We start from the raw sequence: 25,908 nt of genomic DNA on the forward strand, positions 1-25,908 counted from the left end.
TATTAAAATAGGAAATATGAAATGTCTGTAGTATTCCAGACAAGAGAGGTGAAGCTACATTTCTTTCACTTCATTTCTTTTCACTAAGTTTTTTCCAGGTCAGTGGAGGATATCGTGCTATTTGCAGTATCTTTTAAAAGGCACTGATCTCTAAGCTGAGATGGAGAACCACTGCCACCTGGAAAATGTTGGCAAGATTTGAGCTGTTAATTGGTGTAGTGGTTCTGTAGAAAACATGGAGCTTGCTGTTGAACTCTGTAGATTGACTCAACTCCACTCCATTTTATAGGAGGTTTTCATAAATATTATGTGTAAATCCATCTATGTGTAACACTAAGTAGCATAAAAAGTTTTTATTGTTTACTTGTGAATGTTTTGGGGGTAGGTGACACAGTTCTTAGTAGTGGTGCATTTCTTTGTTTAGATTCAGGCAATCAACATTTGGATTGGATTTTTTAGATAGTTATGGTTTATACTCACATATTTTAGGAGTATATATGCATCTAATCTAAAGAAAGATCTGAAGACAAACGTCAGGATGGATTTTTTCAAGCTCCATTCTACTTTCAGTAGAATTGTTTTCTCCCTTTTTGTATCAAGCTTTTAAATGAAATATTCCTCTCGTTTGTGCAGTGGGAGAGATTACTGTGCCTGTTATTCACCTTATCTCTTGGACTATTCATCTGTAATTCTCTGAATCATTTTTGTCCAAAAAACTTGAAATGGATCATTCTGACATGTGCTATTACTGGAAACTAAAGGAGAAAATTTCTTTTCATGAAGGAAAAGTAGAAAGCTCTTTTTTCATGACTACTTTTCTTTGGACTTAATATTTAGAACTGTCAGGTGGAAGAAAACTTTACTTTAGTGCCCCTTACACAGTGCTGGTGTCTGGCAACTGCTTCGTTTTGGCCAACACAAAAAATGGTGCCATGTTGTAATGGCTTGAATGACTTGCATTATAGTATAGAAAATTAATGCAACTGTCAGGGTGGAGACCATGGGTGCAGAGGACTTTTACTTTTTGCTAGTACTGCCTTTATGCTAGTGGTATGCTGTGCTTTGTAAGGTGAATGAATAATGAATAAGAATACTTAGAAGCTGTTGATGTAGTTGAGTAATAGATAAAAGGGCTGTTATGAAAGGTGCAGGAGTTTTTATGAAGACCTTTATCACAAATATACACAAACAGAATTTTTTCTGTTCTTGTGCAGCTCATTGCTGTTGGAGTAGGGTTCCTCACTATGCAGTGTGACCAGAAGTTACCATCTTTTAGGTAAACACTTGTATCAGAGAAAGAAAACTAGGTTTTCCTACTGAGCAAGTGATTATAAATGAAATTTTCCATGCAGCAATTTCCAGCTGATGTGAGCTGCATTGATCCCATACAATCCAGTCTGATAGGGGCAGAATTGGATTTGAATTTCTACACTTGAGCGGGTGTGATGAACCTCAGTAAGGGGAACTGCAGTAATATCATTTAGTTCCTCCTGTGGAGGAAGGTGGCAATCTTGGGCAATTACTGGTTGTACACAAATCAGCATAAAAGCAGTTCTTCTACTACTTGCATTCAGGAGAACTGGATTAAGAACATTATGTATAATAAATAATTCTCTGGTTGCTCTGCTGGTCAGACTACAGCTGGAGAAGTAGGTACCATTTTGAGGTGCAGATGACATGGAAAAATTCTAGAAGAAGGAAGTCTAGAAAGTTACTCATGCTAGATTAAATTGCTTTATTCCTCTTTTCAAAAGAAAGACGAAGAGTTTTACCTGATTCCCAGGTCTATGTTCAGGAAATATGTGTGAGAAAAAAAGGTGAATTAGATGTTCAGAAATACTTTCTAATAATAAGTCATTACTGAAATAGATTGTCTAGGAAGGTTGTAGACTTCTATCATTGGAATTATTAAAATCAGGTTAGACAACTGAAAAAAGATTTCAGTATAATCTGAATTATAATAATATTATAATGCAGTTGGGATAGGTGTTAGGACATGTTGTAACTCAAATGGCAATTTAAGGTAAAACAATAAGCCAAGTACCACTTTGTGAGCAGCTAGAAGAAAATTCTTGAGTAGTTAATGCAGTATTTTCACATTTTATTTTAAAATAGAATAAATATTACATTTAATATTATAATACTAATTTTATCTTCTGCATCTGATTTGTTTATTGTGTCTTCTATTGCTGTGCCCACATTTCAAGTCACTTTGTGGATTCCCTCATAGTCACATATTCAAATATCCTATTCTAAACAAGCTGTCCTGGTCTGTGCTCTGTGAGTTTATATAATGTTGTGCAGCCTAAGCAAGGGAACAGATTTCATTTATGTAATTGAAAATGCATTGCATAAGTAAGATGCCATAAAAGTTTGGACTTTGAAAGCAAAGCAACATCTACTCCTATACAGAATCCTTTGTTGTTTTGGGACTATTGCAAAAATGCACTATAGAACAGCAGCCTTTTTCAGAAACAGAACACATGCCAGAATTAACCTTAATTCAATGTTTTGCACCAATCAAGAGTTTATATTCCTCCTAATTTAGTTGGGGTTTTTAGTTGTGTGCTTTTTTTTCAACATAAGTGTTAAGCGTCTTGAAATACAGGATATCTCCTCTTGGGGAAAAATTGTTTACGTGTTCTAATCTTGATTTTAATTTCCTGGGATTTTTGGATTGTTTTGGAGCATGGCTTTGTTTAAAATAATGTAGAAAGATGGACTCAGGATGAACTGAATTAATCACGAGGGTTTTCACTTTTGCAAGAGAAACTACTACTTGGTCAATGAATAAACTGAAACCTCTCTAAGAGCAGGCCTGTGATTACTTAGCATGTGAGAAGTTGTCATGAGTGTCCTTTGTGTTTCTAAATATAAATTCTTCTATTACTGCTAAGCAGTATGTAACAAGTAGAGGAGTGTGATTGGCATATGCAAATATTTCCTTAATGTATTGAATATTTATTCCTCTTCATTAGTCATTGAAGAAAATTAGAGCTACAGTATGTTCAGTACATCCTTTTTTCATATGTGAAAAAAAACCCCCAGCAGCAAGTTATACAATGAATGTAAAAATGCAGGAAAATCAAGTGCAAATTCTTTGAATTTTTGTTAGGTGCTAGTCAATACTTTAGGCCTGGAAGAGAAAAATCTGCCTTTGTGGGTTTTTCAGACCATACTGTTTTTCAGATATTCCTTTGAAAAAATACTGGAAAACCTTCTTAGTCTGTCATTCAATGTTGTAGTATGAGAAATGGCCTCTTGATCACTTCTGCATTTCTTTCTCACTGATTCAGGCTTGTACTGTCAGGTGGTTGGATTTTTTTCCCCTTCTTTATTAATATATTCAGCTGATCTCAGATCTGTGCAGTCTCTTTCCCTGCTGTAAATGTTAGACACAAGATCTCAACTAGAAAGGTTGCCAGTACTTCTATTTATGAAGAACTTGATCTTTTAACTTTGAAGCACATTTATTGATTTTTATTTCTTTTTAATAAAACATATTTTCATAAGAGATGAAAAGGAGATGGAGCAAAATTTTTCAGCAGTGGAGAGAATGACTCTTGACTGACACACCAGTACTGATATTGAGATGGATCTGTGAAGCAAAATGTGCTCTATATTGTATATTTAGAAACATCTGAAGTAGGAATTGCACAGTAATCCCAACATTTCCTAAAATAATCAATACAATTTCAACATTTCTTAAAATTATCAGTAGAATTTCAACATTTCTTAAAATTATCAGTGACACTAAGTAATATAGAAATAAATGAATTTTTAATAACTATTTAATAGTGCATATTTGTTATATTATGAATATAGCTTATGCTTTTTCTCCTAAAGCACTGATATTATAAATCAGACCTCTGTCCATCTACCAGCAGTTTTGTGGATCTTCATGTTCTGGTGGTGACAGAAAATGGCCAATAACTTTTCTGGCTTAAATTAGTGCCCCTCTCTAAAAGATTTGGTGGTATTATTTTTTGCAGGAGGATGCAGGAGATGACAAGACTGTGTTTTTCACAGCTCTATAAATATTACAGCAGGAAGGGCCATTTTAATAACCTGCTCTGACGTCTTATGTATTGCAGGCGTAGATTTCATCTGACTGCTCCTTCACTTTGGACCAATCATTTCTGCCTGAAGTAGAATGTACTTTTTTCCTTGAAATGCATCAGTCTTGGTTTAAAGTCTCTGCAGTGGTAAATATTGCCACTGTACATTCTTTATTTGCCATCATTTTATAGCAGTGGTAATATTCCAGGTGAATGTAGACATCCCTTTGGTTGCCCTGTGTTGGCTTTAGCCCTTGCATTTCTGGTGTGTCTGTCTGCTAGGTGAAACCCTGAGGTGTCACATATTTCATGGAATCTGTTGCTGACTGATTACCTTGGTGACTGATCTGTCACTGGTGCTTCTGAATGCTTTTAAATGTGCAGCATGCTGATGTCTTTCTGTTGTTTGGTAGATCTGTTTTACAGTATACTGAGATGGGAAATGTTCTCTTGGCATGCACCCTCTAATTCTTTATAGGCTTTGATTATAACCCTACTAACTAGGAAAAAATATTGTTGAGAACATTATGAAAGCTGATGTGCAATTTCAAATGACAGTGCACAGCATCAGCTGCTCCCCTGTGTGTTCTGTTTAGGAGGTTGGAGTGTGGGTGGGATTAACCTGGGGTGCCTGGCAGGTCACACAAATGGTTCTGGCTTCCTCCCATCACTGGGGCTTTCTCAGTGGTGAGCAAGGAGCGGGGTGCAGTGCAGGCACCTCTGTGACTCGTGAGCGCACAGTCAGGGTGACTCATCTGGATTGTGGCTATTTGACAGAATCACTGGTGGCCACAGAGGAAAACTGCTGATACACCTGGCTTCATATGAAAGAGAATATTGCCCTTGGTTGAGCAAGGGGTTACCTGAAAGTGGTACTGCTTATCTTTGTGAGTTATGGGATTTGGTATTTGATAACACTTGGAAAGAAAAATAATACAGAAAAATTCTTGGTATGACTCAAGAAACTTACAGTAATTTCCATCTGTCTTGCTATGTATTTATTTTAAATAGAACAAGCCCTTATCTTACCATTTTCTACAAACATTACTGCCGAGTAATGCTGTGCTCTTATTTATTTACTTTTTTTTCCAACAAAGTGAAATGTCTGTTTCAAAGGCTATCTACTCTTCCAAAAGAAACTGCTTATCAAAAAATTACCATCCTAGGAGACAAGGGAAATTGTTTGTACTTTACTAGTACCAAAGGGCTGATCTAACAAAAACAACTCTTGTAAGTCACCTCCATTGCACTGTACAACCACTAAGAAGGCAATGGTCATGACTGCAAATGAGTACTTCTGATGTTTCATACTTCTGCCAGGAAAATCTATGTTCTGTGGATAGCTAAATAAGACTTTACTTCTATATATAAATCATATGACAGCACTGAAATTATTTTGATTGGAATATTATGTATTATTGCCTTTTATTTAAAAAAAGCACACAAAACAGATGAAAGTTTTTCTTATTTAGTGATAGTTATTCTTAATTATTTTCTTTCTACAATATAGTGAAAGAAATAAGTGTTTCTGAGGATGTTTTTGTATTTGTTGTTATTTGTTATTAAAGAGTGAGATGATCTGTTTTCCCAGTGGAGTAAGGCCACTGGAGATGTGTGTTAAGGCCTGAACATAATCATAAAGGATGCAGAAAGTAGAATGGATTAGTGAAGATACAATGTGCTGAAGATACCAGGCTCTTTTAGAAAGCTTTTATGTTAATAGATTATTGAATTTCATCTGCTGTTTTATCACTGCATAGATTAATACAAAGTAATAAATATGAATGGGTGAAAAAGATTCTCTTACTTGCATAAAAAGAATTTCTATATGTGATGAATATTGAGCTATTAACACTCAAAAAAGTTACAGCAGATATTTCTGTTTCAAATGTCAGAATGGTAGTTGTTGAAAGAGCAAATAAAATCTTAAATGGGAATAGAGAATAAAATGGAAATAATATTGCTACTGTAATAATATGCTACTGTACAGATTCATGGTTCACTTGCATCTTGGATACAATGTGCTGATCTCTGTTGCATCTCAGCAGGCTCTAGGAGAATACAAAAGATTTATTACAGGCAGTGAGCAAGGAATTCTCAGGTTGGAAAAGGGGCAGAGGAGGGAAAGAAGGGAAATAAACCACAGATCATTACATTCTGAGTGGTATAAAGCATGAACCCAGAGGCACAGCTGTGGACTGAAACTGTCCCTGAGCTGCAAGTCATTGAGGGTGGTGTGATGCTGTGTGGAGAATCTGCAGGGATTCATCCTGCTGGGTAATCACTGGGGAGCACTGTGCAGAGACAGGGTACTGAGTGGGCATAACAGAGCAGCAGGCTGCCAGATGTGCTTATTCAAATTTATATCTTAATTTGTCTTGATCTAGGAGAGTTTTCCTATGCCTGGTGTTGTCTAATTTCAGAAGTAAGTCGTAAGGCAATGGCAAAGCAAATAAGCAAAGCAAACAAAGATGCTCTTAAACAAACCCCCCTTACATTGGCTTGGATCCATTTCGTGTAAAGGATAATTTAAATTATTTGCTACTGAGCTAGAAAGAATACAAGTGAATGCCTGGGGGAAGAAAGCAAATCAATGATATTAGAAGAATTAGAATTCAAGTTTTTGTGAGTACAAATTGTGTGATGAGGAATATGAAGAGAGACTTGACTTTTCCCTACCCCAATTTTCTTTTCATCAAGAAAGAATCTATTGGCATGTCGATGATTCATGTTCTGTTGTCTCTGGTGTATTACAGCCCTGTTTTTCCTCTTGTAGGTTAACAGAACCTTCTGGATATTTAACAGATGGACCTATAAATTACAAATATAAAACTAAATGCACGTGGTTAATTGAAGGATAGTAAGTATCTATTTTCATAGCCTAAATTTTCTAAACAGTTTGGTACTATGTGTTCAAGAGATCAAAAGAACTCCTGACATAGAGATTGCATGAGGGTGTAATATGAACAGTTTGGTGTTTTGTTACTTTGCTTTGGTTTTGTTTAAGTTTTATATAGGATTTAAAAAAGAAGGTATTAGGATTGTCAGGATTGCTTAGAGTTGGCCAAATTCCATTTCCATTCAAATTGCTGGCAAAAATTAGGCTGACATTGATATATGGCTGGTGCTGCAGGCCCTCAAAACCCCGTGATAAATTTGTTGCATGTTTGAGTACCTTTGCATAAGTTCCAAAAGTAGTTACAGAATCCCTTTATTTAACTCATTACCTGACTTATCTTATTTAACTCATATCAGTGATAAATCAGCAATGGCCTCAAGTACAGAATGCTTATTCAGTTATGTGTTCCTCAAAAGTTAGTGCTTCTATAAAGTATTTTCTTTTGCATTCTACAGTTCCTCATGTACTTAGTTTTGAATTAGTTTTATGCCTACAGTTTAGGTTCCTCATGCCTGTTGCTAATTTTCCGGTTTATGCAGCACAGAAACTCACAGACATGCCTGAAGAAATAATGAGACACATAAATTAGTGTGGCTAAGTGTTAATGGCACAAACTGGTTACATTTCAGGATGATTCCAGCCCCCCAGGATATGGGTTAGGTTTTTGCTGACTCTAGTTCACAATTCTAGAAGAAAATGAACTCCTTCTGTACTTCCATGTTGTTATAATCTCAATTACCTTGGATATCTGCTCCACAGCTGCAGTTCAGAAATGATGTGTCTGATCTGACTTTGGTCTGCTTATATGCAGACAGTAATTTAAACAAAACAGCAGTGAAGTTGTGAGTGTTTGCAAAATAATTTAAATTTTATTATCTAGAAGACCAAGCTATAACTGAATGTATCTGACCTAGCTAGGCTTCTCTTTTTGCTCAGGAATATTTGTACTGCATTGCACTAAAGTGGAAACACACCTCAGCCCCTCGGGCAAACTCTGCTTTGAAGCTGTTCCCCACTTCATTCCTCCTGCTCTCAGGAGATGGCAGAGTGGGGAGCTGGAGGAATCAATGTGCTGCACAGTCTGGGGAGGAGTGAGGCAACCAAATGTCAGCACACAAGGAATTCACATATGTGTACAATACTGAGTCTTAAAAAATGAACAAAGAGCTTTCTCCAAAGGATCTGTCACAAAACCCCGCATGTTTTCCAAACTGACAAATTTTACTTAAGCCTGTCTACAGAGAGAATTACCAAGAAAATAATCATTGTGTTTCATGGAATACATGCACACACACACACACACATATATATATGTATGTATGAATGTCTGGTAATTCTGTGATATGTAAAAATTCCCCTTTCAAAAAGTTTACAGATCCATTTGGACCTCAGCCAAAATGTCACTAGTGACATTTCCTACATGTTGGCAGGGGGTAGGAGGCAGGTACTTGCACTAATACTGGTTGAATTTTAGATTTGTGTTTTAAGATTTTTATTTGCAATAGTTAGTGTAATACTGGGAAGAGGATGTGTAGGTGATTTTATCTTGAAGAATTCTTTAAAGTTCATACTCCTGACATTGTAAAGTAAATTTAGTGTATTAAAATGAGATATTTTAATTGCTCTAAATTTGTGGTTCTGAACATTGATAAAATCCAGTGAAGTTACACTTCTCATTAACTATAGGGATTATTAGCTGTGGACTGAATATGTTATTTTAAAATTTTCTAAGATAAAGGGAAATATTTTCTTGCCCTGGCTTTTGTTATTTAACACTTTGTTAAAACATTTTGAGTAGTAATTAAATATTTCAGAGTTACATTGGCATGATCAATTCTACTGTGAGCTCTTGATCTTATGATCTCAGTAATTCTGTAAATATGTTACATCAATGTTCTTTTTTTTTCAGCCCAAATGCAATACTAAGATTAAGATTTAATCACTTTGCCACAGAATGTAGCTGGGACCATATGTATGTATATGATGGAGATTCTATATATGCACCTTTAATAGCTGTATTTAGGTGAGTGTATTTACTAATATTACTGTCCATGTAGTCATGTATGGACATTTTCAGTTATTGGGTGGAATAGTAACATTAGAGGCTTTAATATGTTTGTTAGAGTGCTTTCTTATCATAACATTATGGGAACATGTATGTAAATTTGTATTAGAATGCATTCCAAAATGTTAAAGTTTTGGTTAGATAATCATAGTGGAAACCCATTTTTTGGATACTTACTGCTGGCATTGAATGGAATGTTAATGCTTACACACAGACACTTTCCTGAAAAGCCCTGACTTACCTTGCACATACATGGACAAGTTTTACATACCTTGTATACCTTTTATTAAAAAAAGTTTTAAAATTATATTTATGAGTAATCTTGTTTATATAGTTAACCAGCAGAATTCCAAACTCCCTGTTTCCTTTTTTTTTTTTTTTCCCTAAATATACCAAAGATTGCTTAAAAACATTTTTCTCCTTCTCTTTTCCAGTGGTCTGATAGTCCCTGAAGTGCGTGGAAATGAAACTGTTCCTGAGGTGGTTACTACATCTGGCTATGCATTGCTACACTTCTTTAGTGATGCTGCTTATAACCTAACAGGATTTAACATTTTTTATTCGTAAGTAGTTTTGTACTAAGTAATTACCTTTGTTTTTTTCAATAGCATAAATGATACTCAGTGGTAAGTATCCAAAACCAGGGAGCTGGGCTTGTAATAAGTTATTAAGGTATGAGTTAGGGGAAAAAAACTCCTAGAGACAGAGTATGGTTTTTTGGAGTGAAGTCACATGGCCATTCCCAGAGTATGTTTTTCCTGTGCCATATGGAACTAGAATGTATCCCCTCCAGTGTTTATCCAACACATATAGTTGTCATATGGACTAGAAGGGAGATTATATCTGCTGTCATATAAATTCCCTTCTCTTGAACTGGGATCATCTGTTGCTTGATTTCTCTTGCTGAATATACTATGGATTTTGAAACCTTCCAAACAGTTCCACTTGTATTTTTGTGCCAGCCACAAAGATTTTATTCCATTCTTTTCCTCTTCTTGGGTATTTCCCATCCTGTTTTCCATCTCAATCTACACTGCCTTTGTAGATCTTATCTGCACTGTGTGTCTTTTAGTTTCTGTGATGTCAAAGTCTAATCTGATATGACCATGATTGCTTTTGTCCAGCCTCCTTTTCTGTGTCAGCAGCTCTAAAGATGCATCTAGCAGACCTGAGCCTTTTCCTTTTTATATGCACCAGTTGTTTGCAGCTTCTTTCTCCTTAGGGATGTTCATGTGACACAATGCAACATCTCTTTCTATTGCCTGCCTTGGCTCAAGAGGAAATTGCTTGGTCCTGTTGGACCTATTTTTTCATGTGAGTTTTTCCATGATTGAAGATGGGGCTGTTGTTCTTGTTCAATCCCTTCAGATTCTGAAATAGCAGTTATTGGGATATGCTGGCCAGCACTGCATTTCCTATGTCGAAGTACATGCAACATTTTTGTCATATTCTTTATTAGTTTAAAATTCCTATTTGTGTTTCTGATCATAGCTTTGGCTCTTGGCACAATATTGGTACATTGTCTGTGGGAAGATTATTGCTGTAATTTGCAGCAGATTGCCCACCCTTGGCCAGATAATAAGTAGCTATTCAATGTTTGGGAAACCTCACTATATATATTGCATTGGAAATAGCAGCCTAGAACACTGGGTATTTTTAATTTTTGTCAGTTGACATCAGTAAAATGCAATCACCTGGCAGACTTTCTATTGTAATTAGTTACATTTTTCAGTTATCCCTGAAGCTTTTATTGCATGTTTTTATTTGTCTTGGGAGCAAATGGCAATTAGACTTGGCATTCTTAAGAAATGAGTGTATGTGCATTCTTTCATTATTTGGTAATGTGGTGCACGTTGCATATCATTACGTAATTTTTTTGGGTAGATTTAAAATAAATGAAAAAACTTGACAGTTTTTAATTCCATCACATATATAACTCATGAAATTCTATATATTCTGTTCTTCTGTGTCTTTTATTGCAATGGATACTTTTAAAGCATTTTTTAATGAACCAACAGTAACATTTTTATGATAAAGAAGTACCTACAATTACTTTTTATGGTTGCATTAACTTTGCTTCTGTCACTGGTTTATTATACTCTGCTTCTCTTACCCTCTTCCTTACTTTTTGACTTCATCTTGATAGACCACTGTATTCCTTAATTTTGGGGAAGACAGAAACACAAAATCTGTGACCAAAGTGCCATTTCAGTAGCAAACAACTGTAATTACTTCAGAATAGTCTGAGTAAATTTTCTGTTCCTTGGAGTCAGGCAACTTTCTTCCAATTCTGCTGATCCAGTTTTTCTCATTTTGTTTGAATCCTTAATGAACCAGTTGGAGTGGGAAATGGTCTGCTTTCCAACTAACATCTCCTGGTGGAAAAACTTAACTGTTCTCCTCTTCCTGCAGAACACTCCCTGTGAGGTTGGGGGAGAGATTGCTCCCAGCTGTAGCATATAGCTGTTAATGCCATGTATGTTACCAATAAAACCCCCAGGAGATTTGGAATGATGGTCAGATGTGGGATTTTCTATATCAGTCCTTTGAGAAATTAATCTTTAGAAGACAAAAGTGTTTCCTCACTGTCCTACCACAACTACATTTTGTCAAAGGCCAGCCTTGAACAATTCTTTGCTGACTTTTAACAGCTCTTTCTTCATTCAGTTAGAGCTTCATTCAGTTAGGAAGACTGTGAACAGTATCCATCTCATAGCTGCAGGGAGTGGTCTGTATTATCATCAGAGGGTTGTAGTAACATTTTATTCTGAGTTTGCTGTGAGTCATTGAAAGAGTTTCAAATCTTGCTTGGGCTTCATCAGGCACACACAGCCTGAGTTCATGGAAGCTCTTGGACCCATGTATTCCATGTCCTCCATCTTCCCTCATTTCAAGGAGTTGCCTGCATTTCTGGAACCACTTTGCTTGATTTTGCACTCCCATTGCCTGTGATCTCAGTGTTTGCTAGGGTGTATCAGAGAAATGCAAATTCCCAGAACAGTCATAGATTTCTTTCAGCCTAGGCTCTCCTGTTTTTGCATCTTGGACTGCAGAGTTATGGTGGCTCTTTTATTAAGGATTCAAAGAATGAAGTGCTGCCTGTAAGTAATTTCAGGATATTAGCCATCTTGTATTTTTCCTTACTTGTTCTTCCCTCTTTTATTCTCCCCAGATGTTAGGCACACTGTTTATAGTATGGACCAAAGCTACCAAGGAAAACCCTTTAACTGTATGCCTGTGTGGAGAGTTTATGCTCAATTACATACAGTGTGGTTGTTTCTAGAGATAACAAGCATTTGAAAGGACTGAGTGCTTATACTGGAATGTAGGGCAAAAATAGGTGGTCATCTGTCCAAGCAGGGCCTGTCCTTCTGCTTCATGTCAATATTTGTTGCAGTGCAAGGTATTTGTGATCCTGAGTGCATCAAAGACTTGGTATTTAAGATTGGATCAACACCTTTTGAGCTCATTTGCCTGTAAAATCATCATTAAACTTGAATTTTATCAGTAAATAGAAATTTTTCATAATAAAACATACTTTATCTAACAAATAGTGCTGGAGTACTGTCAGATATCTTACTTTTTTCTTTTTATTTTTTCAGAATTAACTCTTGCCCTAATAACTGCTCAGAACATGGCAAGTGCACAACCAGTCTGTCTGCGCCGAGCCGGGTGTACTGTGAGTGTGACAAATACTGGAAAGGAGAGGCCTGTGACATTCCCTATTGCAAAGCCAACTGTGGGAGTCCAGACCATGGCTACTGTGACCTGACAGGAGAGAAGCTCTGTGTCTGCAATGACAGCTGGCAAGGTAAAGTTTGCTTAGCTTAGTGTCTAGGTGATTTGATTTTCTCCCTGCCCTCCTTTTAATGTCACATCATTGCATCATATTTTTAGTGTTTCCTGAAGTAAAGTAGCCACTGTCTGCTTTTTGTTGGGTGTAATTTGTAGCAGCCTCTCAATGAAAAAGGAAGGTGAACTGCTTTGTTATGATGGTGCAAGACTGTCTGTGGGCTAATGGATGTACTGTAAGCATGTGGTGCAGTTTTTCTCCCAGTACCATAGATCATTGTTTCTCATTACAGATAAATTATTTAGGATCCTAAATGTTTAATTCACTTGCTATAATTATGCTAGATGCTTGTGGATTTTTTGTTTTTATTGTTTACCACTTCTGTTACAAATCTCAATTGGCTTAACTTGCTATGCTTAGGAATTGCCATTCTCTTAACAGAAAAATTAAAATCCTTGCAGATTACTTAGCTGATATGCCTTCTTCCCATGACTTCCTGCCTCAGTTCTGTTTTATTGCTGTTTCTTTTGGCATGTCAAAGGAAATGACTTTTTAACTCCTATTAGCTGTCACACCTATTACTCCACAGTCATGATGAGATCTAATACATTTCACTTCTTAATAATTATGAGTTGATCATTCAAAGGCAGTCTGTGCACCCACAGAAGGGAAGTGTTTTAGCATTGTGGTTATTGAATGGAAATAGTGTAGACTTATTACTGAGTCCTTTAAAACCTTCCAGGACTGTAGTGCACAAAAAGATCCTGAAGGCTTAATCTCTGTCCAGAAATTGTGAATAGAAATTGCAGCAAGACTATCACCCTTTTAGTTGTGCATAAATTCCTTGAAGTGTCAAATTGCTGAGTACAAAATGGGGAAATGTCACAGATCTTTGGAAATGCTTTTAGGCTATACCTTCAGGTATAGTGCTATTAAGTTAATTAGAAGTTTTAAGCACAAAATAAAATTACAGATTTGACTACCGCTGCCAGTGCCTTCCTTTCACCTGGCATTTCTGTACATGCTAGCTTCTCACTCCTTCCTGCAGATCATATAAAGAGAATTTGCTTCATCATTCCTTGGATTTTCACTGAATCTACATAGATTTCAATTTTTTTTTTAAATTCTGTCACAGATGAGCTGGCTTGGATATATAATTGTTTTTCCTTCCTAAATATCAAACTTTCCTTAATCTCTGGGAGACAACTTCCATCTCTGTTTTTTCTTGATTTATTTATACCTGTATATTCTGTACTTTCTATACTGATACGATCTTCTGTGCACATTATTTGCGATGATGGAATCATAAATTTTTCTCTTGCTGTCTGACAAGTTTTTCTTGTGTTTGGTAATTCAAACCAGGTGGCTGAAAGGTCTTGATTTGTATGCTTTAGGAGAGAATATCATGTTTCATTTTTATTGCTATTATTATTTATCTTATTTTGAGTGACTTTAGTGTCTGCATTAAAAAAATCACTGAAGTGCATTGATTTGGATGTATGATAATTAGAATCCCTGATTCAGAATATAAATGTCAGATTTCCTATTTTTCTGCGTAGAGTTTCTTTTACAATGGTGACATCTTGTGGTAGTCATTGAAGGAGCAGCTCTGAAGAACATTAAAAAAAACACATGTAAAAAAAGTATCCTGAGAAAAGGGAATACTTTAGGGTATTCTTTGGGATAGAATAACTTTTTTGAATAAAAAGTAGGATCCCCTGATTATTAGATATGTCTTGTGGAATTGAATACAAGGATCTTGTAGATATTTGCTTTATTCTATGTTCGTATTTGGTTGTACAAATATAGAAAAAAGCTTCCATATTAGACTTTTAGACTTTGAAGACAAATAATTGACATAATTTTTATTTTTAATATGTGTTTCATTTAACAAAACATGAACTAGTTGAATGTATTGGGTTTTTTTTTAAATCAAAGTATTTTTAATAATGCTAGTAATCTTAAATATTCCTGAAGTTGGTGTAAGAACAAAATTTAGTATTTACAGAAAATCTGGTTAATCTAAAATTTTCACCCAACATAAGGGAGTCTGAACTTTTCAGACTAAGTATAATTTTCTTTGAGTTCTGTACCATAATACAGTGTCCCATTCCTGGTTAATCTGTCTTGATATTATCTAACACAAGGCTGTGGATGTAATTCAGGGAGGAAAAAAATATGCCTTAAAACTAATGACTTGCTCTCTCTCTGGCTGAGACCAAACTGGTGACTCCTGCACAATTTGACCTATTTAAGAATTCTATAGAAAAATGCTTTGGCTGAATATGTTTTCACAGCCTGAAGATTCTCTTTGATACCAGGAACACCATGTCTTGGATTGTTTCAAGCTATAAAGGAGAAGACAGATTTCCAAACAGTTAAAAACTTCTGTGACAGGTGAAAAAATTCATGATGACTGAAAGGATACTTTAAAGAGGATTAAGTGGACTGTCTTTGAAATTGCTGAAAACATTGCTGAGTCCTACCTGTAGACAGAGAAAAAAAAGAGTTGAAGGCTCTTGAAATTGAGAGAAACTTTATTGATACTTTGATCACTGAACATCAGCACTGCAAGCAAAAGGGGAATCTATTAGAGAGGAATTACAGACTGTCTTTAAATTAGTTTTAAAGAGGATGAGTAGGGTACCTTCAAGGCAAATCTGATACTTCATGTTTATTTTGTGTTGGATTGCATTGTGAGGTGGTTTGGAAACAGAGGAAGTGCTTTCCTTTTGTAAGAAACTACATCAAAAATGGGCTCTAGGGTTGCACATAATGCTCTCTAGGGTTGCACGTAATGCACACCAGCCCCAAACAGGCATTCAGCCCCAATCCAAAGTTAAAACACCAATAAAATTTCTGGAACATGTATAGTTAGTGGATTCTCCCTACAGAGCTGCTCCTAGCAGATAGAGATGTAGCAGAAGACCAGATTCTGAAATTAAACTAATTAACTTTGAAATAAATCCATTAGCAATTGAGGCAGCTTGAATTTTATAACATCTCTCCAGGGAAAAATGAGTCTCTGTAAGGAGAAGAGTAAACAATGAAAGTATAAAAGGAGCTATGACTACTGCAGTGTAAATCAGTGTTTTGCTTGCTTGGTACTATGGCATCATGAGTGTGCCCAGAACAACTCTGTCAAAGTCTGTCTAACTCAGGTTATCCTGAAAGGACTCACTGGATTTGGGTTTATTCCCACTTTTCAGTGGAGGGCTTTGATGTGAAACTCTCTTGTTTGGCCTGCCTTATTCCCCAGCGCTGACACTGAGCAAAGCTGTGCTTGTGTGATGCTGGGTTAGTGAAAGTGGTGGGGAAGGTTTCAGATGGGGGCTCAGGCAGCAGCAGGTGAGATGCAGCACTGGGAAGAGCTTGTGCCAAATGCCTGGAGATCTGAAATCTGAGATTTTGGCCTGGATGTTCTTGAACAAAAAGCACACAAGTCTGTGTGTCTTCAGAGATGAGGACCTGTGATGTAACATTTGCTTTGGACAGACCTGTTTTTGGAAGGAAAAAGAAAATAGAAGCAGGTTTCTCATAGATACTGTTCTGCCCTGTGATCATGCCCTTTTTGTATCAATTTTACTTTTCAGGTCATCTCCTGGCCAAGTATCAATTCAGAAAGGAGAAACAGCAATTTTACAGTCTGGGAAATGTCCTTTTAAATATATGTGCATTTATGCTTTATATGCAAATAAAGACACATATCCAAGGAACATTTTTGTCCCTCAATTTTAAGTTAAAATCCTATTTCTGTGCTCCATGTTTGTAGATTTTTTTAATGTTGATCATAGAAATGAGAGCTGTCTAAGAAAAGTTTGTCTATAGAATTGCTAGGAAGGAATTTTCTTGTAAGGAATGGTTATTTCAAATGTACTGGAAATGTTCTTCAGATTTATCTTCAGGTGGAATTTAACAACTTGATAAGCCTTCTTGGAGGATTGTGCAGTTTGTAAACAAAGTATAGCTATTTTAATTACAAATTTAATGTCTTAAAATTGTGTGAGAAAAGTCAAGTGTCCTTATTGCAAGAGAAAAAACATCACAGGTAAATGAAGAGCCAGCTACAGTTTTAAATACCTTTATGGTGTCATTTGACAATTAGTGAAAGCAAATTTAGCAGAATTTATTTGATTTGTTTCATTAAATGGCTCCATTAACCGGGTTGATAATGCTCTCTCTGCCTAATTAGGATGAGCTTTAGGAAGGGAGTCCCCTGCTATTTGTGAGTTTTAACGAAAAGTGTAATCCATTTATAATAAATCTATGACCTAAATATTTATTTAAAAGGCATACATTTAAATGTATGAAAATAGAACTTGATTAAAATAATGATCCCAAGCAATACTTTGTCCTGAATACAACAAGTAGATGGTGCTGATCTCCCCGATAAGGTAAAATACAAAATTTACTTTGTAATCTGTAGCACCTTCATTTAAGATTAGGAAGAAAGTGATTAATGCAGCTCAGAACCTGTTAACTTCATTTCAGCACTGTGTAGAGTTCTAGACCATAACTTGAGGAAAGAAATAATGAAACATATATTGTGATTAATAACAGAACAGTTGAAATCTGAATTTATCAGTGTAGGTCATACAGAGATAGTCTGTAAGAAAATTGACATGAAAATGCAATATATTTTGTCTGAACTTCAACATTTGATGACAGGAAATCTTTGAAAATGAAGAGTGCAGTGGGTACACAAGGAAACAGTAAGGGGAACTCAGCTGCTTCATCATGAATTGTGAGTGGGTGTGTTGAACACATATGGAAAAGTATCAATGCTCCTTGAAGGCTGATCTTGGGACTGATAGTGTTACATCATTTTTTGTAATCTACCTATAATGCTGCTAATGAAATCTGGTAATACAGAGGTGGAGGGTACTTAAAATACGAAGTGGAACCAGAATATCCTGCGAAAAAGTCTGCAAATAATGTGTAGGATTTAATTAATTCAGTATAAATTGTAAATTAATACATTTAGGGACTAAGAGCATTAAGAATTTGTTTTATAGTCTTGGATTGAAATGTAGAAAGTGACATGGGAGAAAACTTGCTTGTCTGTCTCAATTAGAGCATGAACTAATTAACATTATTACTTCTATATGCTCTGCAAACTCCAAAGTGCCAAGAGCACTGATAGGATGATCACTCATAGAAGTTCCAGTTAAATATATGAAAGCATTTGTAGTATATTTCATGTTTTTTTATTACAGTTTTATGAATACAGATAGAAACAGACTCAAGAGGGAGAAATGGACAGGGCTATGGAAGGCACTAACAGAGCATGGTTTGTTTAAACAAGTAAAATCAAGGCTGGGAGGGAAGAGTGTTGCTGTTTATAAACATTTCTAGGGTGTATCGACAGACCAGGTCTTTAAGTACAGTGACATCAACACTGGTAGAAGAAAAATCAGGATGAACTGGTCATCAATACACCATTTAAGAATTGAGATGAGGCTTTTGTTGTAGAGCTGTGAAGTTTTCCAGAAGTTTTTAGCAGAGCTACTGGAGCTTGGTACCTTGCAGCCATTAGGATGGAGTCTCAGAATCACTAGTCCAATGGGTATTGTCACCTATAGCTGATCTCAAAGTTCCTGCTTCTTTTAGAGCCTGAGGAGCAAAACCTGTTTTTGTTTAAGATGACAAATCTGATGTGGTGTCTACCAGAGACTGTACTTGTTCTCAGTTATGGAAGACTAGGAGAGCTTTTCCTACTTCTAGTAGACAATGCTGTGACATCTGGCCTTATCTCCTGTGCCAGCCTTGTTGATCTTGAGTGTGGGATCTGGAGCTGATCTGTTAAAGGGTGCAGTGGAGCTGTACCCACCCATGGCAGGCCCTGCAGCCCTTCTGGCTCCCCTGCTCAGACTGAGCCTGGGCATCTCCCATGGCCAGGTGGCCTTGGGTGATCCCCTCTTCCTGCCTGAGGAGACAAACGGGCTGAGGAGCAGCACCCAACACCCAGGGGCATTTCAAGAGCTGCATCAGCTCATGTGCATTAGGATTTTTCTGTCATTCCTGGAGGAGCTTGAGTCCTGGCACAGCTTGCTGCCCTCTGCTGTAGCTGGACACCTCACCGGGATCTCTCTGCCTGCCATTGAGTCTCATTTTCAGCAAGGCTGTTTGCAGGAAAGGAGAAATACTTACTTCCAGTATGGATATTGCAGAGCTGTGCAGGGGCAGTGTGGGGATACATGGGTACACCTACTGTAAAATGCCTAGAAGGAATTACTGAGCCATTCCAGCACAACTGAGTTGACTGTAGGACTGGTTTCAATCACTGAGATGTGGTGGTTGAAAAATTACATTAATGTAATAATTCTCAATTCATATGATCAGACAAAACCAGAAAAAACAACAAATACTTTTAAAATTGCTTTGATTAGATTGCATGAAGAGCACTGTGAAATTTAGATTCAACACATCAACACTTCTGCTTTTTTCTTCTGTGCTCCCAAAGGAAAAGATTTGGTTTGAAGACAGTAGATGATGTTTAGTCATTTAGGTGGAAATTGATCTTATGACTTAAACTACTGGAACAGATTGTTACTATGGCTTTTCATGAAACTCCTCAATAAATAGAAATTAGATTATGTCTTTTGTGTGGTGGGGATAAATTGCTTTTTTAAACCTATAGGGTTTTTTCCTACCTTAGAGGATAACGTAATTGACTTCTAGTTCAGGTTTATAAAGTTGTTTGCTGTTTTTAAAGCATTCCCCCCTCTACCCCCAGTGGATTGACTGACACATTAGGAAGATAAGAAAGAAACTCAATTTTAAATGAGTGGAGAAAAATAATATTTGCATAAAACATAACAAAGCATATTTTTCATTATCTTTGTTCTGCAGCTGTAGTGCTCTTTGTTGCACAGAAGGCACGTATTTAGGGAATGTAATGTTTCTGAAGAGAATATGTATTTTTGCTGAAATAATGGTGTATGTATTCAAGTAGGAAAATCTATAAACGCTATTCATAAATCCTACACTTACCTTGTTTTTATAAAGTGATAGCCATACAAAAGAATTTGCTTTTAAAATGATGTTTTGATAGAGGCAAGCACTATTCTATTATTCTGCCTTTCTGCAGCTGTATACTCCATTTTTGTCCCGATTGACAGATAACGCGGTCAGCCTTGCCCATGGCAGAGGGGTTGGAGCCAGACGATCCGTAAGGCTCCTTCCAGCCCGAGGTTTTCTGTGACTCTGTGGCACAGTGGTGTTTCTGCTTCCCTCTCACCTTTCCTGCCGTTCAGCTCTCACGGAGCACTGAGGCTGGAGGAGGGCTGTCTGTGACATTCTTTCCATCTCTGATCCGGCTGAGATTTTTGCATTCTTAGCTGAGTATGAGGCGTTTTCCTGCGTTCATTTAATTGCAGCCGGTGCCCGGTATCTGTGTCGGATGTGCCGCAGGAATTCCGGCTCCGCTCGCCGCTCGCCACCAGGGGTCCCTGCTGGCCGCCACATCCCGAAGGCCGGCAGGGATCCCGCTGCTCCTCCTGACCTGCAGGCGCCGTTTCCATCATTTTCAGCTCTTCCCTGATCAAAGAATACATAATCAATTGTTTATTTTAAAGCCCTTTTATATTCAAATTGTTTCCTCCGGTGATTTCCCAAAATCACGATTTTGCTGAGGTTACAATTCTATTATAGTATCAATTATTAATGCTTAAGAAATAATACACTGAATTGTTCATGCTCTCGTTAGAGCTCATTGAGATACCATTAATCTTTTCTAAGGAGAAGGTATAATGAACTATGGGAATTGAGTGTCTCCATCGTTTAGTGAATGGAAGATAATTTGGATACAAGTGGACATCATTCTTCTGTAGTATACTAGGAAAAGTTGACAGCTGGCTATGTACACTTTGGATGCCTGGTTGTTGTGTATAGGAAGTAACTGTAACAATTTGCCCCCAAAATGACAATAAACATTGGAAAAACATTATCTCCCTGCGCTCCCATTCCCCCAAGATAATGTTTTAAAATTATTGTAAACTTGCTTATTACTTATTTAGTGTACTTAGTCAACTTCAGCGTCTCTCTATTCTAAAATTGTCTGATCTCTCCTTGACAAATGTAAATATTTGCATCTGGAGCACCCTTTGCCAGGGGAGTATCCTTGCCAAAGAGATCTGATACTTTTTACATGAAGAGCTGTCTCCTCTTGTTTGCTTTGAGCATGGCTTCCTCAAGCTGCATTTCATAGAACTCAGCTCTTTATATTCAGAGAGACTGTGGGCTCTTCATTTCCACCCTCTTTTTGTCACTTATTTTACAGACATTTAGAATTCACTTCCAAATTTTGTGTTTTTCCAAGTGAAAAAGTCAGTGGTTCAAAGGAATTCAGTGGTTTCTGTAATTGAAACATCCTTATTACACTTGTGTAAACAGTGTCCAGTAATCTCTTCTGTTTAAGTAGGACACAGTTTTCTAAGGTTACACAAGCCACAGATTTATGCAGTGGGGTAACAGGATTCTTGATTCTGACACGATTCTTTATTTTGACCATTGCTGAGTGGTGATGTAATATTTTCATGAGCTATCCTGAGATGATCCTAAAATGTACCTTACTTAACTTTCAATTAAACTATGTTGAATTTTGTATATTGTTTTATTATTCAGTCACATGATCAGACAGGAACTTGTTCTGTAGTTCTTCAAAGGCCCTGAAATAACAACCTTTATCAGCAATATTTAGATTTATATATATATATATATATATATATATATATGTATATATATGCACACATATCCCTATATATTCAGGTTTTACATAAGATCTAGAGCATAAACTGATGATGAAGCGATCACATTTTTGTTATCATGGAGCAAATAAAAACTGATTTTGCTGTCCATGATTGTAATAGTCCTATAGCTAAAGAAATGATGCATTTTTCTGACTTTTCTTACTTTGACAAAAATGATTGGCTGAAATATATTTGAAAATCGTATGTAGTAGTAGTTGTGGGTTTGGTGGCTTTGTATAATAGTCTATAAAATGTTATAAAATATAAATATTCAAATAATCATTTTGATAAAGCACTTGATAGTGTATTTTTGTCTTGAAAAATGGTGCAGAATGCCATTTCCAAAGGGAAAGCTTTACTTCTAAGACAATATAGTATAATACATTTTGTAACTTAATTTACTGTAATATTTGATTTGATATACACTTATTCTGATTCAAATACAGTATAGTTTTTCTCCAAAGGTAACATAGAGTGCTGAAAGTTTTAAACCTATATGATAGGTCATTTAAAAATGTGACGCTTTGTGCCTTTCTTTCAATGTGTGACTCACAGTCTCTTTTCTGAGAAGAATGTGGAAATGAACGGTTATTATTTGAGCTAATCTAATGCTTTCAATTAGATTGACATCCCATGTTGTCAATTTTTTCATTGAGCATCTGTTAAACATAAAAGTGTACACCATATTTTATCAAAATGAGCAATCCTGACATCTGTAATTAAGCCTCCCCTGTTTCTGCTTTATTGGTTTTAACATCCCCGTCTAACAGATTGCGCAAATTGTACATTTGTTTACAAAACAGGCCCAGATTGTTCTCTGAACGTGCCCTCCACGGAGTCCTACTGGATCCTGCCCAACGTGAAGCCCTTCAGCCCCTCTGTGGGCCGTGCCTCCCACAAGGCCGTCCTCCACGGCAAGTTCATGTGGGTGATTGGTGGCTACACCTTCAACTACAGCTCCTTCCAAATGGTGTTGAAGTGAGTGATTTCTCCTTTCTCATGGGGCTTAGGGAAAACACATCTTACCAGGGAGGGAGCTGCTGTCTTCTAATTGAGCTGGAAGGTTTCTATCTCTTTTAGATTCTTTGTTAATGGTCTTATTTTATGTTTGTGATTTTCTTATGATTATAGAAAGTGAAAGTATGGGCAACATCAAATATGTATTTATTTATATGTAGTTTAGTTTGAAAAACTGCAAAACATAAGGAGCTTTGTGGTGATAAAATAGTGAAAGAAGTTCACTGCCAATATTTTCACACTGTACGTTTTGAAAGCCATGTTCCTTATTGATGTTAATTTATGGTAACAGGGCACTTTTATTTAGTGCTTGCACTTTACCTACTGGTGCCATGCCAATAGGGTCAGGCAGGTCACCTGTATTCCACTTTTTTATACTTATGACAGTTTGTGTGTGTATTTGACCACCTATTACAAACAAAGTTGAAGCAGCTGTTGTAAATAGGACCCAGGGGATTTGGATGGTAACTTCATATGTAGAGGCCCTAAATGTGGCAAATGCAAGTATTATGTTCTATTTATTAGCATATTATTAGCATGTTTACTTCTTCTGTTGTTGTTTGCACCCGTTGCTTTCTTCCACACATTTGCAATCATACAAAACAAATCCCATAATCTTTTGGATTTTTCTTTTCTACCTTTGTAATCTTTTTTTACCTCTCATCTAATGTTATGCATTAATTAATTAATGAAGATGCAATGGAAATTAAAATCAACCGTATATTTAAGAGGGTTCCCAGCAGTAAATCTTCAGAGTAGTGCAAAAGCATGGGGCATGAGCAGTTTGGTGGGGTGGGGTTTTTTACATGATTTAGAGCAAGTCTTGTGGTTTTTGTTAGTTACTCCTGTTGTCTGAGATTGTTGATGAGTCCCTTACAGAGGTGCTCCTGTTCTGCTTGAGGTAAATTTAATGCACTGTCACAAGTTACTGCACTCTTGTAATAGTTCAAAGGATTGTGTTGCCCCACTAACAAATTACCATGTTGGAGTTAGTTTGAACATACAAGCCCTTCTGTTTTGTCTACAGGTTGAAAATGTTTCTTTTTCTATTTCTTTTGTAGCTACAATTTGGAAAGCAGTATATGGAATGTAGTGCCAGTATCCAAAGGGCCACTTCAGAGATATGGACATACTCTTGCTTTATATCAGGTTTGGACTCTTCAGTGTTCTGTATAATAAATTTATATCTGTGTGCTGTTAGTGATCTTAAAATGAGTCACCATGAATGGAGACTTTTGAGGATAATTTAATTTCTAAATATTTTGTATTAATATTTTCTTCTTCAGTACTTAGGTTTATTGCATGGTTTTTGGAACAGAGATTGTGCAATACTTCTCAACCATTTTGCTGACCATAAATCTTCTGAGCTACAGCTGCCAATAGAAGGCAGAGGAGTGTATGAGATGTAATTGGGGTTGTGGGCAGTGCTCTTGCTCACCAGGCACCATGCCCAGGGGCTGAGCCCCACAGGCAGAGCCAATTGCTGGTTGCAGGATCCTTTGGCAGTGCCATGGCAAGCAATGGCCCAGGTGTGGGGAGTGCTCAGGGAATCCAGGAGCACAAGGAAACAGGACTGGAGAGAAGGCTCCAACTTATGCCTGAGGGGGCTATCAGGGAGACAAGCTACAGAGGGTGACAGGCTTGTTAACTGTGACAGAGAAATACAGAATTGCTGTCACCAATTTTCCTTTGTTTGCATAAGGCAGTGCCAGCAGGGCAGGACAAACAGGATTGCATCAAGTCAGACCTGAGTGTTCATCTCGCCTGGTAACACCTCTTGAATAATGGTAACAGTGCATGCCTAGGGAAGAATGTGAGAAAAAATGACAGGAACAGAACCTTTCTCAGAATACTGTCCTACTTTGCAGCTGGGATTTCCTAAAATAGTTTTTTTGTGGAAAAATTATGAATCCCTGTTGTTTGTTCATTTTTTTTTTCAATTTTGGACCATGTATTTTTTTTAACATTGACATCATCCTGCGCCTAAGAATTCCAAAACATTTTTTTTAAGAAATAAAATCTTTTCAGGAACTGGTACTAGTTGGTTTAATTTTGATAATCCCTACTTCTTATTCTCCATTTCCTCATACTAATGATATTCTGTAAGACCATCACACACTCCACCATTTCTTTTTCATACTGAAAATACCTTGTGTTTTTAATAATACTTCATACATTGGGTAATGTTGTACCATTGTCTTTACCTCTTCTAATTCAGTTATTTCCCTTTTGAAAAAGGAGGAATCACAGTCTATAGTGTGTTCTTACCTCAGAGATTGATGTCATAGGGAATTCAGGGTCTACAGATAGGGGGTAGCTCTTTAATTTCTTCAGAACTGATTCCTGGGACATTCTCTGCTAGGCTGTGGGGTTTTTTTCCCTACATTAACTTTCTGTTTTTAGTTTTTGCTATGGAAATACCTGTAAAGTCTACCATGAAGGGACAGTTAACCTCATTTTATTGCTATGGCTTTCTCTTAGAATACTCCTTCAGTCTGTTGGCACCACAAAGTATCTAGTTAGTTCTATTGCTAATGCATTTGAAAAGTGATGTCTTGGTACTTCATATATAAATTCAGTAGGCATCTCATTAAGGTATTTCATAGCTTGCTTTGGTGTGAGCCTCTGTTTTAATCCAGCGAAGTTTCTGAACTTTACTTTTTCTTCTAAATTTCCATTACTCTTCTGTTAAGTTAAACTTTATTTATTTTGTTGTTTGTCATAGAAAGTTTTGTTTTCTTTTTCAAATAGGATATGTTCTTGTAATCTGAGCAAAAATGTCTTAAAATGTATTACATATAATTTTTTCACATTTTTTCGTATTTTTCTTTTAAAGATTTTACCCTTTTACTTGTACATTTTAGTTTCTTTTTATGTTTGGGCTCCTTGTACATACTGAGTGCTTCCTCCAAGTTAAGAGGAATTTAGGGCATGGGCTGATATTTTGTTTTCTGTTGTTTTCCTGGCATCTGTTCTTACAGAGATGTTGAATCTGTGTGTGACATGGTGAATATTGCAGAGGTGTTTTCAGTAGTAATATAAACTAGGTTTTGTGCATGCCCTAACATCAACTCCAAGCTTGCTTTTCTTCCTGTCAGTTCCCTGCTTCATTACTAATGTATTATCTGTTCTTTGAAAGGTCAGATCTTTTTGACCAGTGACTTTGATTATTACAGTTCCTGTAGAATGTGGACATTTTATCATTTTATTCAAGAAACATTGAGTAATGTATCATTTAGCAGTTCAGAATAAAGGCTTAAAATATAATTTAACCTTTTTATTTGACTGTGCTAATATTTTCTTGAGACATTCCAAACTAAATGGTA

The 25,908-nt window shown here is 36.5% G+C and overlaps 1 protein-coding gene across 2 annotated transcripts in view; it reads left to right on the forward strand.

Moving 5' to 3' along the window:
• The window catches only part of ATRNL1 (attractin like 1), a 428,662-nt gene that overhangs the window by 30,699 nt on the left and 372,055 nt on the right, over positions 1-25,908 (forward strand). For both annotated transcript variants that reach the window (XM_058810434.1, XM_058810433.1), the window contains exons 2-7: positions 6,835-6,918; positions 8,867-8,980; positions 9,457-9,585; positions 12,625-12,833; positions 22,369-22,543; positions 23,644-23,731. In XM_058810434.1, the coding sequence (XP_058666417.1) occupies positions 6,835-6,918; positions 8,867-8,980; positions 9,457-9,585; positions 12,625-12,833; positions 22,369-22,543; positions 23,644-23,731 (799 nt within the window). The remainder of the gene's footprint in view (positions 1-6,834; positions 6,919-8,866; positions 8,981-9,456; positions 9,586-12,624; positions 12,834-22,368; positions 22,544-23,643; positions 23,732-25,908) is intronic.

Source organism: Ammospiza caudacuta, chromosome 9 (assembly GCF_027887145.1).
Source record: "Ammospiza caudacuta isolate bAmmCau1 chromosome 9, bAmmCau1.pri, whole genome shotgun sequence".
Lineage (NCBI taxonomy): Eukaryota > Metazoa > Chordata > Aves > Passeriformes > Passerellidae > Ammospiza > Ammospiza caudacuta.